This window comes from Lacerta agilis, chromosome 2 (genome assembly GCF_009819535.1).
Source record: "Lacerta agilis isolate rLacAgi1 chromosome 2, rLacAgi1.pri, whole genome shotgun sequence".
NCBI classification, from domain to species: Eukaryota; Metazoa; Chordata; class Lepidosauria; order Squamata; family Lacertidae; genus Lacerta; species Lacerta agilis.
In genome coordinates this window covers 46857273-46877502 of record NC_046313.1, presented here as the reverse complement: position 1 = coordinate 46877502, position 20230 = coordinate 46857273, and the positions used below count along the sequence as shown (strand labels likewise).

Genomic DNA, 20230 nt, shown 5'->3' with positions numbered 1-20230 from the left:
TGGGAAGTTTTGTTGCTTTAATTTTGCTCTGTTGGTCACAACATTAAGAAGGTGAGAGGCAAGGTGGATTATTATGTCCACAAGCTCTCGTGACAGACAAGCAGAACAAATACTCTTTAACTCCAGGTGTGCCTCATAGTCACACCCCTTTCTCCTTTTAGTGTTTTCATGTTCTCAATTTTTCACCTCGCCTTGAAGCCCACTTTGGCATATGAAAATAGTGCCGCCTTTCTGGGTGGTTCCCCCCGCCTTGAAGTAATAAATATGGTTTGGATCCTAAACAACAGTAAGTTAATGGAAGGAAGGTTTTCTGTCCTATTTTGCTTATTGGGTCCCTTCAAAAAAAAAATCTACAGAGGGTCAGGAGCCCTTTCTGAACAAAGTGGACGAGGCACTGAGGGCTGCTGGGGAAGGAGAGAATATTTTAAGATTGATTGGAAATCTGCCCAATATGAGGTGATTCTCCCCTCCCTCAGCAGGCTCTCACATTATTCAGGAGGATCCCCAGATACTGTGAAGAGGCATTTTAGGGGGCCCAGGCAGTAGCAAGGCGGAAGATGGAATAGGGAACTTTCGTTCCATTCACTTACCTTAAGATCCAAGCTTGTGCCATTTGATCAAATTTGTAGTTTCAGCTAATCATTCTGCACAATTCAGGGGAGAGCAGTTGCTTGCTGACTTACCCCTTGATCTGTCTGATAAGTTACTGGGGGGGGATATGTGTCCTGCTCTAACCTGTTGATAAGAAAATGCACAAAACTTTATGCTGTTTAAAGCCAATCATAAGTGCCTTTACTAGGACTGTAAACAATGGAAAGAACATGTTGTTAGCTGTTTCATAACTAAGGGTTCTGGTTGTGTCATTCATAGTGTATGGATACTTAATCAACTTCTCAGACATTCCATTGGTAAATAAAGCACTGACGCTTCTATTAAGAAAACCAATGGATGGTGGCTGCAGGGTAATCGGAGCGGGTTACAGGACATTTTGTAAGTAGTTTTTTTTTTCTTTTGTCAGCTAATTGCTATTACATAATGCATAAGGTAAACTATTCTACAAGGATAGAGTTTCTTTGCACTTTTTATTGTGCATGACCCAAATGTCTTTGCAGAGATAAGATCAGTTGGTTGTTTTCAAGTTCTTGCAGGTTAGGTATGGAAAATATAAGCAAATGAGAATGAAATAAAAAAACTTTTCCAGCCACTTTTAAGTTAAATATTTATTTCCATCACGTGTTAGTGGTGGTGGAGCTGTTTAAATACTGGATTGGGAATGTGCATGTTCAATTGCAATGAGGGGCTTTGTTTTGTTTTGGAGGGAGGATAATTTTGCATAATTAAAAAAAAAAACAAATTAGGGATTCATGAGACTGAGGAAAGGGAAAGCTGAACATTTTGTTGTTCAGTCGTGTCCGACTCTGAACATAGCTGTTCTGATTTCTACTAGTTTAAAGAAATGCCAGGTACAATCCCATGGATAGAACATATTGGAGGAGAAGAAATTTTTAGAAGAGAGATATTGAAGGCACAATTAGGCATCATTCCAGTGAGCAAGAAAATAGGTAGGGAGATGTGTTCCCCTTCTTCAAAAGGGGTGAAAATAGTTCTAGGTTGCACTATTCTGTTTTGTCCAGACATTACTTGGAATACGGTGTCTCCTGGGCACTGCAATTTAGGGATATTGACAAATGAACATGTCCAGAGAAGGGTGGCAAAGATGGTCACCAAGTCCTATGCAGAGAAATTGAAAGAGTTCGGTGTCTTTTTCTGGAAAAGAGATGTTTAAGCGGTTATATGATAGCCAGTTTCAGATACATGAAGGCCTGTCGTGTAGATAATGGAGCAGACTTCTTCCTCCAGAGGGTAGGACATGAAGCAAGAAGTTCAAATTTCAAGAAAAAGAATGTAGACGAAACATTAGGAAGAACTTCTTGATGGTATGAGCTCTTCAGCAGGGGAATAGACTGTATCGATGGATTCTCATGAGAGCTCTTTAAGCAGAAGCTGGGTAGCTGACTGGCTTAATTCCAGTTAAAAAAGGGCTAAAGTGGTTTAGGCAAGTAACTTGTGGATGCTGACAGTTCCTTCTTGTGACAACATTTCCTTTTCTTCATAGGAATATAATTTCTGTTAACTTGGGGAGGGAAACAGCAGTTATTTGATCTCTGTGTCATAGGGGCTCCCCCTTCAGGAGACTCTGTAATAAAAAGTTAGAAGTAACACATACACAACATATAACCCCTGCTGTAGTTTCCCACCACATTTACAAAATTCATACAGAAGTTTTGTGTTTAAGGTAGGATTGTGACCTTTTCCCAACAGCGGAGTTGTGCAGACAGGAATTCCAAAGTTGAGATATTTTCCTCCAAGGGATGTGAGCGCATTTTGCCAGTCGTTTTGTGGAAACAGATATACATATGTATGACTGTTTCCCATGCTTTGTATAGAAGTATGAGAATTGCATGCAAGAGTACACCTGTAACTTCCGAAACTTAAGATGAGAAGTAGTTTCAAGGCAGTAGTACTTCTGTCTTCCATAAATCAAGCCTGGACTTTGGTAATATGGCACCCTGAGCAAGGGCAAAATGTGGCAACCCCCCCTAAATTGCCCCCCCCCCTCACAACTCAAGTCACCCATCTGACCAGGGGCTAACTTTGTGTAGATACCTGTAAAATGTTAGGATTGCCCTACTTTCTTGTAGGACCCTGGCAGAGACACATGCCCGACTGGCAAGTTCTCTCCCTCCTGGTCTGTTGTTCAGGAACTTCAAAAGCTTTCCTCAGCCCGAACATCACAGCAACTGATACCAAGAAGCATCAGCACACTTAGGGAACCTGCAGAGTATTTGCAGTTTGCGTAACAGAACTCAGTAGCACAGCATTTTGGCTAATCTCTGTTTATTTACATATACACTTGGAGCATTCTGTCTTAGCTCCTTCCTCTTTCTCATCAGACAGCAAAGAGAAAGAACAAAGGACAATAGTCCCACTATATGGAACACAGTAGCATCAAAACATCCTGTCTCCGTCACTTTCCACACAGTGGAATGAAAACATACACCGTCATGTGATAGACAACAATCTCATGACTGCAGGCACGGAGCAAGAATCCTAAAATAAATTTGAGGTGTTGTTGTTGCTCTCCCCTTGGCTTGGTGCCCTATGCAGGGGAACCGGCCACACCACCCTAAATCCAGCGCTGCATAAAGGTGCTCTGCAGGTTTACATACTGCATTTAGGAGCAAAGAAGTCCAGCAGGACAGTTGATGGGTTTCATTTAACTCTCACCATTAATGCCAATAAAATTGGTGGAATTACTTTCATTATGATGATTCACATGTCCCAGTTAAGTGTGCTGCATGTCCTGATTTGATTTGGGTTAAAAAAGAATTCTAGGAGACCACCATATATTGGAATTAACCCAGCTAGAAAAATGAATGGCTTGACAGACCCTTCACTTTCCCTCAAATCTGCAGTGTTGCTGAACTCAATTTGTTTTGCTATCAATCTGCATGTAGCATCATGGTTTAGTTTCAAAGAGTTGGCATAGAGGTAACCTTTCCCATCCCAAGATAGAGAGGGCTGCTTTTCCCATTTCAAAGTTCAGCTCCTGCTTCTGGGCCAAACTAATGTGGCTTTGTTGGTGTAAATCAGAGCTGTTGATCCTGACTTCATGACCTTGTTTTGCATGTGAGTTCTACTTGATGCAGCAATTCCCTTTTAAGAGCCAGATTTTGTGTATGTGATTGTACAATCTGCTCAACAATATGCAAGTTTTCATCAAGCAGAAGAACTTTTAATTGAACAATACAGATTTCTCCCGCTGAGGCTTCAGCCTTTTTGATGCCAAAAGGTCCTATTATGGTCTTTGCCAGCTGGAGTGACAAGAAGTATTACATTTTTAGCACTTTTCTGTATTTTAACAGCAGGGCATTATGGAAATTAATATCCACAGAGCTTCACTTATAAACTTAAAATATCTCTTAATTTATCTTTTCTCATATTACAGCTGCTGTTTATAGCAGTTTCTGTTGCTCTTAATGTATTTAATGCACCATAAGTGCTGGCATTTAATAACTTAACAGATTTTACTTCTCGAACTATGTGTGCAATTTTAGTAAGTTACAGCGGTGTTAATTTTAATCGGGCATTTACAAGACTCTAAGCATAAATACTTAGTCAGAAGTGTGCATGCAACTGTTCCTGATTGAAACCCTTCCTCTTTTTAATCACATAAACAGAATTTTTAGTTACATTGTGTGTCTAATGCCATTTTATGTTTGCTTTTTTGGCAAAAACAACAGCGGGTAGCATATTACCAAAAAAAGACATATGTGACAGTAAATAGAGCTGTTATGTCTTTCTATGTTTAATATATCTTTTTATTTGGGGACAGTTCAAAGCACTTTTAAAGGGGCATGCTCTGTGACTTAATTCATGCTATACAAATCGATGATTCTATATTATGTTATTTTGTATTCTGCTACATACAGTGTATTGCACAAAGCGCTGTACGCTTCCTGCCCCAACTGATGGCTGCTTAAGAACCACCTTGACCTGAGAGGAAGGGAGCGAAGGCAGAACAGCCTAGCAAGATGCTCATTTCAAGTGGTTTCAGCTGACAGCATTCATCCCCCCCCCCAGTGGTTCTTCTTCACCTTGATCACTAGACTCTGGGGATGCTCTCTCCGAGATGCTATTGCAGGGTCATCTGAATTCCCATGGGATTTTGTGAGAGCCTCCCAGATCCCCATAAGCAAGACTGAGAGTTTAAAACCTCTTTCTGTTCCAAGAAAACCCTGCATAAGAAGGAGCTCTCTGTCTTCTGTGCATATCATTTGTGTGATTTCAACCACATAAAGTTGATTTTGCACATTTTAAAACGTGCATAAGTTGCAATCATAGTATATATTTTTCTGGAAATAAAAGATTAGGAGCGGCAAACTTTCTTTGCTTCTTTATCCATTCTGTCCCATAACACAATCAGCCTCTTTCACATGCCACAATAAGCAAGAGTTTAACATTGACTAGTAATCATGGCTTAAATGGGAGATTAACAAACAACAATCTTTGGTTTGGACATACCAGGAAGACGAGTTTTCCTGCTTTTTCTCTTACTTCTGCCAAGTGGCAGCGATTGGGCAGCATGTGCCAACACACTGATCATTCACAACAAGCCAGGTGTTATTAATGCAGCACCTGCGAGTCCAAATGTGCCCACAGAGGCTTTTCATGGCACCCACAGGGTCTCCGCCCCCTGCTGATATTTGGCTTGAAAGAAAGCATTCTGTTGCATCCAGTGGAATAAGTTGCAGCGCATGCTTGGTTGTGGTGTGAGTGTGGTGTCTCTGACAGTTTCTCCAGTTTATAAATGTGCCCACAGGCCTTAAAAGCTTGCCAAACCCTGCAAGAAACCATGATAAGTAAAAAGGGGTGGGGACCCCGACTCATTGTAACATGCAAATGTGGCCAATGTGTGATGTGATGTCACATTGTGTTACACTACACATTCCCAGGAAGAGGAAACATTAGGAAGCAGCAGCTCTGTTTCCCTTGTTAGTTCCAGGATTGGCCCTTAGGGATGTTTTAGAATTTTCTCATTTTGAGTGCTTAGTGTTTTACAGTGTGGAAGATTGCCAGTGGCGTGCTTTGCTTTTGCTTTACAATACATTGTTGTTAAGGGCCCGGAATGCCCTATTACTATGAAGTTCTAAGCCTCTTAAGTAGTGTGAAATTAAATCTCACTTCAAAATAATAGATGATCATTTTAAGCCTTAGGACCTGGATGTTTCTGTACTTTTGAGAATAGTAATGGAGCTTATGACCAAAGTAACCCAAACTGCACAATGAAATGCTAAATTTTGTAACTTGTATAATATATTAAAATTTTGTTTTATTTTTCATTTAAAAAATTGTGCTAGTCAAACAAGGGAAAAGGCTAAGTAGGGCCCTAAAGTGAAGAAACTTGATCACGGCTTTCTTTGGGTTCTGAGATTTCATCAGACTTAGCCTCAACTGCAGCCATAGATAGATCTCTCTTGTGAACAAAAATGAAAAATTTGATTTTTGGTGGTGCCAGTTCTACAGAATATCCATAGTACTGCCAGGTTCTTCTTCACAAATATAGTGATCCTCCTGGGCAATAGTTACTGAAAATCCTCAGTTGTCTTCCAGGACATTAGACAAAACATTCTATAAGATTCTAGCAGTTGCTCAGTTGTTTGTATTGATAATCATAACGAGATCAAAAGAGATACTATGCAGTACTCGAGGGTCTGTTCAAACATAGCAAAGGACAATGGTCTGCTACTGCTAGCCCCTATCCTTTAACAATTTGCTTAATTTGTTATTTCCTAGTTTGTGGCAAATCATAGTTTGTTGTTACATGTTATCGGGAAAACTGGTATACTGCCCATGAGCTTGAGATTTGGTCGTGTAATACCAAACTCTGGTTTAGTGTTGCATGTGAACCAATCCAAAGTCTATTTGCTATGTTGAATTAAGACCAACATAGTTTCAGTTACAGGTGGGTAGCCGTGTTGGTCTGCCATAGTCGAAACAAAATAGAAAATTCTTTCCAGTAGCACCTTAGAAGCGTGCATGTATCTGAAGAAGTGTGCATGCACACGAAAGCTCATACCAAGAACAAACTCAGTTGGTCTCTAAGGTGCTACTGGAAAGAATTTTCTATTTTGTTAAGACCAACATAACCCTTCCCCATGGCCTTGTGACATTTACTGGCTACTTCCCGGTAGGCCTCACAGATCTAAGTTATCAATATGGAACAGACTGTTTAACCACCATGTGTTCAGTAAACTAATGTCCTTTCTGAAATATAGTACATGTGTTGATTGGACTGCTTCAGAAATGTTCTTATGGAATATCTCTGCTCACTGAAAGAGGGAAGTATTCATCCAATCCACCATTAGAAGATAATTAGCCCTTCATAATTCAAATGTTACTCTAAGGTGAAAACCAACTTTGTTTTGCACCTGGAATATTCAAGACAAATTACTGGCTTAGTATCCATAATGTGAAATGTTATAATGATCTGTATTAAGCAGTCACAGCTTTCTGAAATTAATGTCCCAAGGCTTTCCTTTAAAAAAAAATACCACAGTGAAAATGAATATAGAATTTGTACTCTGACAGAATTGATCAGCCCTCCAATACTTACGGGGCTATTCACTTACATGTCATAGGATACCTTGAGTTGAAAGGTCTGGCAGAATTTTTTTTCCCCTCAGGGTACATGGCAGAGATTTGTGTGTGCATGTGTCATTTTAGAAGAACAGTTGTGAGCTATGCAAATATTTGCTCTGAAATTTCCAATGGCTTAGTATTGTGTGTGTGACATTATCTTCATGCTATCAAAGATAATGGGATTTTGATAACTTCCCCTCTAAACTGAAGAGTTGTATGTGAAATATTTATGAAACAAAAATATTAGGTTATTTTTATGGAGAGGTATTATTGCACAATATAGATTTCTTTCTTGGTATCTAATTTTATTGTGAAGTACGGTAGTTTTTGAAAAAGGAAAGAGACTTGTGAGAGGGTTTCTTTTTCTTGAGTGATATTTGTTCCTGACCTCTTCCTGTTTGCTCTTCATCAGCCATTATTTATTATGATACTCCAAGAAATGGATGGTGGTTCTTCTGGCATTGCTCCAGTAGATCAAATGGAGCCAACCTGTGTTGTCTCTCTCCCACCCCCGGAGTAAATGGACAAGTTGTCTCATTAAGAGATTCTCAAATTAGAGGGAGCTCTTGGTGAAATCCACAAGCCCCACTCCAACTCCTTCCATTGTTCGCCAGATCACTCAATTACAAAAGGAGACACCTGCCTTAAATTTCAAGCACTGATTCCAAATCAAAGAAAAAATATAAGGCCAATCTCAGAAAGCATGATGGGAACTAGATCTTTGTACTTTACAAAATTGTTATGAAATGCAATCTGCTATGAACCAAATGTTTACTACAGTACTTTTATTACACAGTTATAGTCTATCACTTTGCAAATAACTGGGGGACACACAGACACAATATGTATATACCTACATATCAAGTATAGATGAATGATCCCCCATGAGTTTGAAAGAGATCTCCTTTACTTGAATGTTATATTTTCCTTGAGCATCGTTCGAGAAATCGTCTTTGTTTTGAGGCCTTGAGCATTTGTTTCTATACATACAAAATCACTTAAGTGAACCTCTATTACATCCTTCCCTTTTGACTAGCTCCTGGCCATAAATACAGGCGGAAGTATTTTCCCTCTCCACGGATGCCTTTAATTAGTTAGTTACAGGTAGGTAGCCGTGTTGGTCTGCCATAGTCGAAACAAAATAAAAAATAAAAAAAATCCTTCCAGTAGCATCTTAGAGACCAACTAAGTTTGTTCTTTGTATGAGCTTTCATGTGCAGAAGTGTGCATGCACACGAAAGCTCATACCAAGAACAAACTTAGTTGGTCTCTAAGGTGCTACTGGAAGGATTTTTTATTTTTATTTTGTTTTAATTAGTTAGGTCTGACTATGTATGTGGTTGCTTATACCATGCTTATACTTCTGCTACACAAATGAGCCACCAGGAAGTAACAGGCATTTGTGAGCACAAAAAGCAAATAGGAAGAAAATGGAGAGATACTACCTTGGTCTCCTGCATTCTTGTCCATCTGGACAAACGCTAAGTCATTCACCACACGATCACAGAGCTGCAAGGATTATGGTGGGAGGGCTGTCAGAGTACACACACACCCATACCCACCATGTGAATTAAATGCAATATCGAAGTGTTATTATTCTTGGTTATATCTCTTGGCTATGTTATCCAGAAAACACTAAGTTGGAACGTCTTGTGGAATTAAAAAAAACCAAATTTGCTATTTGATGTAGCATCGTGACCAAATACGGCTTTGTGAAATGGCTATTTTTTTTATTGGTAGCTCTATATGTTTTTTTATATGAGAAAGACTTATCAAAGTACAAAAAAAAAAACAGCAATAATCACAAAGAGTGCGCAAGCATGTTTCCTATAATGTTAAGCTCCAACTGCTAAGATACAATACTAGCATCTTTTGTTAAAAGTCTCGAGCAGGACAATGAATTTTGTATCTATTTTCATAAGATTGCTTTGTAAATATTTTTGCTATTAAAATATATTTTATAACTCTGTTAATGTGTTTTTGTACTTCTCAATTGGTTGTCTCTTCTATTGAGTATATCAAGAACTCAGTAACTGCATAACCTCCATAGTGACATGACCAATTTTGATATGCAGCTCAAATACAGAGCAGAATAAGGGTGTGCACCTTTAGGCTGCTTCCAGACAAGCCCGAATTGTTTACAGAGAGGTTAGATGGCAAACACCCAGTTTTGGGGGGAGGGAGCCAGTTTGTTCACGAGAGCTCCAAATCATCATTGTTACTTATTATTATTATTATTATTATTTACCTGTCCTTCACTGTCAGGTTCCCAGGTCAGGTTACAACATCAAAAACAATTGAAAACCAATCCTCGACCATAAAAATAATGGTGCAGCCTGAATTTGCTAGGATGTGATGGAATCCCACCCCCCAAATAGTGACAATCTGGAAGCACCCTTAGTCTATAATATTCTTAGACACAGAATTTATGCACAGTTAATTAGTAACATTATTGCCCAGTGGGCATTAGGACTATTTCATATATACTGACTCCCCAAATTTCTTCTAATTAATCTCTGTGACATCACAAATCCCATATTAGGTGTTTAATAATTTGGACAATATTGCTTTTGCCATGCACAAGGCTTTCTAGATGCTTTGTACACTTAAATATATGTAGGTAGGTAAAGGTAAGGGTAAAGGACCCCTGATGGTTAAGTCCAGTCAAAGGCAGCTATGGGGTGCAGTGTTCATCTCACTTTTCAGGCCGGAGGGAGCTGACATTTGTCCACAGACAGCTTTCCAGGTCATGTGACCAGCATGACGAAACTGCTTCTGGCACAAAGAGGACCACGACGAGTGCCAAGTGCACACAAACGCTGTTTACCTTCCCGCTGCAGCAGTACCTATTTATCTACTTGCACTGGTATGCTTGCGAACTGCTAGGTTGGCAGAAGCTGGGACAGAGCAACGGGAGCTCACCCTGTCACAGGGATTCAAACTGCCAACCTTACAATCAGCAATTCCCAAGAGGCTCAGTGGTTTAGACCACAGCGCCACCCACGTCCCTTAAATATATGTAAAATCCTTTGGGGAAGGCCCTTCCTTTGCATATCTGGATATTTTTTTCATATAAAAAACCCACTTTGAGCAAATACAAAGTATTATTTTTCTTTATTATTAAATTTCTATACCTCCCTTCTGTTGGAAAAACACCCTGGGATGCCTGCAAGAGTAATGTGAAGCCAGGCCTTAAGGGAAGAATCATTACTGAGTGAGTAGTGGAGAAGGCCAGCAGCAGGCCACAACCAGAAGAAGAGGAAAGAGAAAGAAGTTCTGCCGGAAGGGGGTTGGAATCTGGAGGAGGTGCTCAGGAGAGATATAACCCGGTCCCTTTTCCCTTATCTCTGTAAGAAAAAAAATGAAGCACATCATATCTGGCTTCAAGGCCCCCAGCTTGATATACACACATGCATGGCTGCTTGTAGAGGGCAGCAGCAGAGTCCCCAACATCACACCAGTGCCAGGCCCCATAAACCCTCTAGTTGGCTTTGCAAAGCTGACCGCAGTGCTCCTCCTAGGCTTTTATTTATCCTGTTTGTAGTAGTATGGGTCAACATAGTACTATTTTTACTATAAGCAGCCTATATGAGCTTTACCCCTTACTTACAAAACAGACTATATTGAGATGACTTTGTTGATGCCACCCTTACCTTAAGAAGCCTTTTGAGTTACCCTCACTCTCGATTACCTTACCTAAGTTTGACATCTGGCATCCCCAATGGGTTTTGTGGCTATACGGGAGCCTTAACAGTTACAGCCTTGTGCTAAATGGGGAACTTCAGCTTTGTGTCCCATTTTCTGTACAAAGGTGTGGGATGGAGAAAAAAGGGCCAATCCCAGGTTCAATTAGATGTCTAGATAAAATGGGCATAAGACCAAGGGAAGAACTTCATGGCTTTTAATTAGGGAGAGATACCAAAGATACAGAGATCTTTTGCCCATGGTGCCATTTATCCCCCCAATCATGGCCACCTACCCCATACTTGACATAATATGTGACATCAGGTGTGGGGCAGGTGGAGAATGGCTGGATCTACAATGATGTTGGCCTATAGGGTTGGAGACAGATAACTAGCTGGCTCGCCAGGCCAAAAATGTTGACCATGATATACATGTTTCATGGTGGTAAAAGTGGTGGTTTTAAATAAAGTTCTACAAATAACTTGTCAGTGTTCACAGGGGAAGTATGTTAGATGTGCACCTGCCCCGTCTCCTGTTATCTAAGTATGTTGGTGCTCCTTTGTGGAAAGGGATAGCTTAACTACTCTTTATCTATGCACTGGTAACCTCAAGGTTAGATTACTGCAATGCGTTATACATAGGGCTGCCTCTGAGATGGTTCAGAGACTTCAGCTAGTGCAGGATTCAGTGGCCAAGTTGCTCACCGGAGGAAGCATATTACACCGATCCTGGTCCGACTGCACTGGCTACCAATTAGTTTCTGGCCCAATTCAAAGTGCTGGTTTGACCTATAAGCCTTAAAACAGCTCAGGACTGCAATACCTCAAGGACTGCCTCTTTCCATATGAACCTACCCAGATCCTAAGATCATCCTCTTAGGCCCTTCTTCATGTACCTCCTCCTCAAGAGCTCTGGAAGGTAGCAACACGAGAACGGGCCTTCTCTGCAGTGGCTCCCTGTCTGTGGATGCTCTCCCCAGGGAAGTTCACCTGGCACCTTCATTTAATCAGGTCTTTGGTTGATCCAATTTACATCCTATGTCCTTTTAAAATGGGGGGGGGGGGTTGTTTGGCAGCGGTTGGAGATTTAGTGGGTTGTTTGTTTCTATTTTGATTATATGTTTTGTGGTTGTTTATTTGATTTTGTTCTGTGAACTGCTCTGAGACCTCCGGTATAGGACGTTATATAAATTCAATAAATAATAATAATAAATTTGTCCTCATCACTACCCCAACTCAGGGAGCAAAAGCCTTAATGGGCTGAGTCACCTGCTTGTTCTAAATATATTTCCAAACGTACCACTGAAGAAGACACTTTGTCAGGAGAGCCCTATCTTTCACCTTGTCGTGCTCAAGTTGGTACCTAGCTTCTTTGCTGCACAAACTTGTTTCAGAACGGAAACCTACACAGTTTAGCAAGTTTATACTGGTTACACAGAAGCAGTATTTTAAAAGACTGCCCTGAAAACAAACATTTCCTTGATGACAGATAACTCTGGTAACCTTTGACTGGCTTTTGTAAAGTTAAATCTATTGCACTGGTCTTCAGCTGGTAGATCAGGAACCGCAAGTAGGTCCTGGCATGATCCAAGGTGGGCCGCAACAGGAGCACTACCATCATGTAAATCTATTGTAAAAGACTAAGAAATGGGTCCTCAAAAGCATGGTTGATTAAAAGTGGGTCCTGGGTCTGAAAAAAGGCTGAAGATACCTGATCTATTGGATCAGGTATGTGTGAAAACCCTCCCGTGAGAACACTGTTATAATAATAATAATAATAAACATTTATTATTGTACATTTTATAGAGTGATCTGTGACATGTTGGCTTCTGTTGGCCAATAGTTCTGATGTGCCAGACATTCTTGAGCCTAACCTTAAGAAACTCAAATAAACAAACAAATTAAAAAAATTGTCCAGTAGCACCTTAGACCAACTAAGTTGTTGTTCTTGCATGCACACGAAAGCTTATACCCAGAATAAACTTAGTTGGTCTCTAAGGTGCTACTGGACAATTTTTAATTTTTTAATTTGTTTCAACTGCGTCAGACCAACACGGCTACCTACCTGAACTTAGGAAACTGAGATCATCTTGCTTTGTGCAAATGATGTAAGTGGGCATGTCAAGGTCAGCAACTGGGGGGGGGGCTGGTTGAAAGCTGTCTCTGTTTGAGTGTTTGCCAGCTTGCCCCTCCTTAGAGGTGGATTTAGGGGAACACAATGGGTTCAGTTGCACTAGGCATGGAGCCTTGGCATCACAGTGGGTGCCATAGCTATGCAGAATGGAATGTGGGAGGGTACACCAGGGCACTGCTGAAATTTGAGACCCCAAGGTCTACAATTGCACTTTTCAGGAGCAAAAGAGGGTTTTAGAGTGACATCCATGGCAGCAGGACTTCAGTCCACTACACCTTCTCAAAGGAACCCTCTGGTCAAATTGCTGACCACAGAGCAACATGATTGTCTTGAACATATGCTGACCACAGAGCAGGGGAAACCCTTTCCGCAGCCCAAGGGCTACACTCCCTTCTGAGTAGCCTGGGGTGGGGACATACCAATGGTGGGCGGGGCCAGAGGAATAATGACAGAACATTCACGTAAAACTTACCTTTAGTACCGCTGGATAGTTTCCTACACACACTTGCACATCCCTCTCTGTCCCCTATGGATAAGTCATGGAAATTCAGAGCCCCACGTAAAACCCCTGGTTCTACAACGAACCACTTCTAAAACCCTTAGTTGGCCCTATGTGATTGATTGTATTATTTGCCATCAGTGTGTGTGGAGCTACCCCATGAAACTTACAACTAATACTTTTGACATGGGGAAAACAAGGGAGGAAAAGGGAGGTAGTATGTTGCTATTTCATGCTTTAAGCTTGGCTACAGGTCAAGTTACAGTATGACATGGGTGGGGGAGCCTGAGCCTCCCCCCCCAATATTGTTGGACTACAGCTCCCTTCACCATGGAGTATTGGCCATGTTGGCTGATGGGAATTGAAAATCCCAGCAGTATCTGAAGGACCACAAGTTCCCTGTTCCTGTAGCTGGGTATGAGATCTAAAGGGCTGTGACCCACACTCTTGCACATTTGCACTAAACCATGGTTTGGCTTAGCACTGGTTGCAGACTGAGTCCGTGTGTGCTGGCTAGTGTATCAGCTTATCATATCCCTTACCTAGTCCCTTGGTGAAGAGATACAATAAGGTGCATGGGAAATGTCACCTGAGCACCAGCAATTCCCTTTTGTTTAGCCACAAGCTCAGGAGAGCATGGCAGTCCTATCATCCATCACTGTTTAAACTTTTGAAATCATAATTGATAGGTAGTTCAGGTTCCCATAAAAAAATATTCTAATTTAAGTGGTGTTTGTTTTCAAAATATACCTCTGGAGTGCTGGGCAGGAGTTGCAATAAAAGGGGATCCAATTCTACTTGTCTTCTTGTGCTGGAATTGGGATCAGTTCGAGAGGAGGAGGAAGCAAACACTGCAGGTTTGGAGATTGTATAGGTTGATTGCTTCATTTCCCCCACCGGGACAAGATAGCTTGTGGGCTTGAAGGCTAGAGGTGATTTGCATTTGAGAAGAAAGGCCTAACTGACTATTTACTAGAGGCAGTGCCTGATTTCTGGTACCTGTCCTTGGTAAAAACACTGTCTTCATTTTGTCCCTATTTTGTCTTTGGGGAAGGTGCTTTGGGTGTGTGTTTTATCTGCTGTTTTGAGAGAGGGGTTCTGAGCATTGCCAGCTTTTCTTCTGTGAAATGTGTATTTTGTTGAGCCAATGAGGTTCTTACATTTCCAGATGTGTCCCCCCCACTCAAGAGGGTTGGGAATCTGTGAATTATACCAATACTGCTTACCATGTGTATAGTACTTTCCAATCCACCCACATCTTTAAAAGTCTCTCCTCCCCCAGTATATACCGTATACACTGCTGTCCACTATAATGGTGGCTCCAAGTGAGTGACAAAAGAGACTTTTTTTTACTGCAGCAGACAGTAGAAGTTTAAACATTTTATTTTAAAAAGTGTGTCTTAGTGATTCTTTTTTATTAGAAAGACCTTAAGATCAGGGATGAGTTGTATTATATGTTTAGATGAAGTAAGCATCCAAAGTGATATTTGTTGCACTTTTATTTAAAAAAAAGGTTTGCAGGTTTTCTATATAGCCATACAAGAAAAGCTGTGTACAAGTGCCAACTTCTTTAAACTATTTTTGTGTATTTATTATTTACTAGTGCTTTAAACCCGTTAAATTAACGGGCGCTAGAACATATGTGGTGAAACATTTTTAAAAACAGACTGCTCGCACCGCTGCCACTTGTAACGGCCGTTGCCGCTTAGAAGTACGTCCACGCGAGCGCGCACCCACCGCGTGCCCGCGCGCAACCCCGCCGCTTCAACAGTTTCGTCCGGCCCGCCCGAAGTGTCCTCTGCGTTCCAAGTCCCAACGGCTGTCCGTGGGGCACATGCGCAGTAGTGCAATCCCACGGACACAGGACTGGACGCAGAGACACTTGCCCTTTATTAGTATAGAAGACAAGTGATCCAAGATCTAATAATTACAAAAAGGTCCTCTAAGACTATGAATATTTACATAGGACAGATTATTAATAACTACTTACTTATCATTGTTTGCAAATGTTAATCATTCCAAGAGCACCCCCCCCCCAAATAATCTGATAAAAATGGGCCAAATGGTGCTAAGGCATTAAAAATGTGTTTCTTTTATATATATAATTTTACTGAAACTTTTCAACATACAATAAAATAAAAACGAATCTAAATAAAAATAAAAACAAAACAGAAGAAGAAGAAAGAAAAGAAAAGGGGGAAAGGGGAATAAAATAAAATACAAAGCCGTCTCTCAGAGGTAAAATCTTCACTCTTGTCTCACATAGAAAAGGGTGGACCCTCCCAGCTCTCCCTGGGAGCTTCCCTTTCTTATCCCAGCCTCCCACCCTGGGAGATCTTCCCTTCCCTGCCTCTCCCACAGGGTCTTTCAGCTGCCAACCATCACCTTCCTGTGGGTACCTTCATTAACCCAGAATAGAGGACATCAAAAAACAAAACTTAAGCAAAAGCATAGCAAAGGGAAAAGAGAAACGACAAGAAGAGAAAGAACATAAAAAAGAAAAAGAGAGAAGCGAGAAATAAATAAATAGGATTTCTGATTCTCTATCAACAATGCGTATAAAGATTATTCAAAATATTCAGTGTGTTCACTCCAGGATGGTATCCAGCAGTATTCCAAGGTAATATCCAGCTGTTCCTCATTCTGCTGGGCAACATTTTCCCAGTCTTCAACCCCAGACATCCCAAGTTAATTCATTCCCCTTTCCACACAAAAATTCCAAAAGGGGCTTCCCAGTTGTTGTTATTATCACTAAATGTCAAGAATAGTCTTCCTTCAGTCTGGCATGTCAGTTCACATTCCAGGTGTTTCTGACTGATAAAGCAAAAGGAGAGTTTTAGATTATTTAAAAGCCTGTTTCATATTATCCTACAACCACTTGGATGATCTGGTGTCGTACATAGTCATTGTGAATATATCTGGCCAGTATTTTTGTATAATGGCATAATGTTTGCAGCTGCAGAGGCCCTTCGCTTATAATTAATGTCTCAACCAATTAATGGCTTTTATGATTGGACTACTATGCACCAAGGTTTATCAGTGCTGGTTCCTTTTATGGTTGTGCCTGAGCTGTGGTTGTAATCTTGCTCAGTATGAAACAGTGCATCATTAGCTGGATAAGAATTCAATTGCAATCATGCATGAGTGGAGTACCTTCAGTTAATAGTGCACATGCTGCCCTCTTTCAGCTGCCTTGGAGCCATGGAGAATGGCACTGCTACCCAGATGCCTAAGCAGAGCATTGATATGCCAAGCGTGCCACCACCAGAGTCATCTTCTCATTATGTACCTGTCAAGCTTGAAGAGCATGAACCTCCGGGTCTCAGTGTCAAGAAGCTCATCAAGAAAGCCAGGGATAATTCCGGGTGCAACCGACGAAGTGTCCTTGGTGTCTTCATTAATCTGTTTCCTGTTGTAGAGTGGCTTCCCCGCTACAGTATCAAGGAACAACTGCTTGGGGACATCATCTCCGGCATCCTGGTTGGAATAGTTGGCATCCCTCAGTCCATCTCCTACTCCCTCCTTGCAAGTCAGGATCCCATTTACGGACTCTACACAAACTTCTTCTCTGTCATTATCTACTTTGCCATGGCTACCTCACGCCACAATTGCATTGGGACTTTCGGAGTCCTTTGCCTGATGGTCGGGGAATCAGTAAACCGGCAACTGACGTTAGCAGGATACCAGTTAGAGACTGACATACCGGTGAATGCCACATTGAATGGGACAGTTGTCTGTGACAAAAGTTGCTATGCTATCACTGTGGCAACTGCTTTAACCTTTTTGGTTGGGCTTTACCAGGTAAGATAACTTCCTGATCCTTACAACACAAGTGCTCTCTTAATGTTTAGGGTGCTTAAACTCTATATTCAAACCTGTCAACACAGTTACTGCTGCAGCTGCGAAAGGAGCAAGCAAGAGAAGCTGTGCTACTGCCATGGCTAATGGTGAGCCTGACCCCTGAGAAACTGTTGGAGAATTCCTTCATCTCTTGAAGAAGTTTGGTGAAATGATCCTATCACTTCCCCCCCCCCTCCGATTTCTGTGGCTAAGAGAGGCCACTTGCATACAACTCTGGTTGGAATTAGATATGAAGTTACAAAGAGAATGGCTTCCTTTATTCTAGTTTCTGAGTGATCACAGATGTGGATCTAGTTCGCACATGACAATAGCATCAGGTGATAACTTTCCTGTAAGATAGATCAAACACCACTGGGAGATTGGGCACATCAGCTCACATTACTCTAAGCTCAAGTGCTTTACAATGGGGCCAGTTCATGCAAGTGATTTACATGTATATGCATGAACCAGAATGCAAGAACAGGAGATTTTCTCACAACAGGCAGAGAGTAACAGAGAACAAATGCAAATGCTGATATTTGCTTCTTGCACCTTCACCCAGTCAGATTAATCAATGCAACTTGCTTTCCCTTTCAGATACTTCTAGGGGTCTTCCAACTGGGCTTCATATCCGTATATCTTTCGGAACCTCTCCTGAGTGGCTTTGTGACTGGATCCTCCCTTACCATCCTCACTTCCCAAATGAGTCTTCTGCTGGGACTGAAAATCCCTCGCCATGATGGAGTGGGCTCTCTTATCTTCACGTGGGTTGATATATTCAGATACATTGGCAACACCAACATCTGTGACCTAGTCACCAGCCTGATTGCTTTGGTCCTCATTGTGCCAGTGAAGGAGATCAACAACTACTTTAGAGACAAAATGAAGGCTCCTTTCCCCATGGAGCTTCTTGTGGTCATTGCGGCGACCTTGCTTTCGTATTTCTTCAACTTCAACAAGAGATATAAATCTAAAATATGTGGCTCCATTCCCACTGGTTTCAAGCAGCCTACTGTACCAGATATGAGCCTTCTTTCAAACCTGGCAGTTGATGCTCTGCCCATTGCCATCATCGGCTTTGCCATGACTATCTCGCTGGCAGAAATATTTGGCAAGAAGCATGGCTACCCGGTTCGGGCCAACCAAGAAATGATTGCCATTGGCATGGCGAATCTCGTACCATCTTTCTTCTGCTGCTTTGTCTCTAGCGCAGCCTTGACGAAAACCCTACTGAAGGAATCCACCGGGTGCTGTACCCAGATCTCAAGCCTGGTATCTGCATTTGTGCTGCTCCTGGTGTTGTTGTGGATTGCCCCTCTCTTCTACTCACTGCAAACCTGCATCCTGGGGGTGATCACCATTGTTAACCTCAGGGGGGCCTTGCGGAAATTTGCCGACACCCCGAAGATGTGGCGGATCAGCAAGATAGACACCGTGATCTGGTGGGTCACCATGCTGTCCTCCTTACTCATCACTACAGAGCTGGGCCTCCTCATAGGCGTCTGCTTCTCCCTCCTCTGCATCATCTTCCGCACCCAGAGGCCCCGAGCCACGCTCCTCGGCAAGGTGAATGACTCTGAAATCTACGAGGACCAGTTCACTTACAAAGAGATCAGCAGCATTGCAAATATCAAGATCTTCCGTTTCGACACCTCCCTTTACTACGCAAACAAGGACTACTTCAAAAGTTCACTTTTCCAGAAAACAGGAGTGAATCCTTCGCTGGTTGCTGCCCTGCGGCGACAGGCTGATGCGAAAGCAAACCTGGGCAAGAAGGAAAGCTGCTTTTCTTCTAAGTTTAACTGCCTGAAGGGCACCAAGAGAGACGCTGCAAAGGTTTCGGTATCAGATGCTCCTGGTCCAGCCATAGACATGCACACTTTAATCCTTGACTGTGGCGCCATGCAGTTTGTAGACAGTGTGGGCCTCAGTGTGCTGAAGGAGACTCGCCAGGACTACAAGAAGGTTGGCATCCAGGTCCTGCTGGCCAACTGCAACCCATCCATGCGGCGTCTACTCCAGGCAGGTGGCTGGCTTACTGGGATGGAGGATACGGAGCTGCTGTCCTTCCACAGTATACACGCTGCTGTGCAGTTTGCAGAGAAACAGCACCAAACTCAGCAGATGGACAGCAAAGTGACAGGGGATGCTTTCCTTAGTCCTGAAGAAGACAATGATACCTCAATAACACCCAGCCTGGAGGGGCAACTGTAGGCCTAGATAGAGCAGAATGGGCAAAGACTGGGAAATGGTTTCATACTTATTTTGATTGGTACACATGACCAATAGCTGTGAATGACCTAAAAAGGACATTGACATTCCATTTCTTGCAGCAGGCCGAAAGGCTTTCAAGAGGGCTGTTAAAACTCAGGATGGTTACAACATGATAATGCTGTAGTTTTCTCAAAGGTTTCAGTCCCTCTTTATTTATTATTATTCATTTCAACAATTTATATACCACTTAACTCCACATGGCCAGGGCATAAGGGTTTCCACTAGCATAATCAGGGACAACAATCATATTTTACTCCCTTCGGATACTATGTGGATATGGTGGATCTAAAGATTGAAAGAAGGAAACATGTTTGAAATGATTTTCTGTTTCAGATGTAGAGTTTTGTTTTAGGTTATTTCCTCTTTTCATCCGTCCCGTTTTTGTTAGGTCTCAATGTCAGGGCTTGTCTCACACAGGAGTTCCTCAGAGTTTGGCTTTGCAAATCAACAGAGTTCAAGATGCAAGGCCTATCGCCCTACAGTGGATGCATTGCAGGGAGCAGGGCCATTTTGTATGGCTTTCTTTAGTGGGATCGGCAACCCTACAGATTCTCAAGTCTGCCATGCAGATCATGCAGGCTATCCTGGGAACTGGTA

The 20230-nt window shown here is 41.9% G+C and overlaps 1 protein-coding gene across 1 annotated transcript; it reads left to right on the top strand.

Annotated features, from left to right (window-relative positions):
- The first annotated feature begins 488 nt into the window (after positions 1 to 488).
- Positions 489 to 20047, top strand: LOC117041281 (sulfate transporter-like). The gene is made up of 3 exons (XM_033139884.1): positions 489 to 990; positions 16708 to 17320; positions 17957 to 20047. Exons 2-3 carry the CDS (start codon positions 16721 to 16723, stop codon positions 19571 to 19573), a joined length of 2217 nt encoding a protein of 738 aa, XP_032995775.1. The 5' UTR covers positions 489 to 990; positions 16708 to 16720; the 3' UTR covers positions 19574 to 20047.
- The last annotated feature ends 183 nt before the right edge of the window (positions 20048 to 20230 follow it).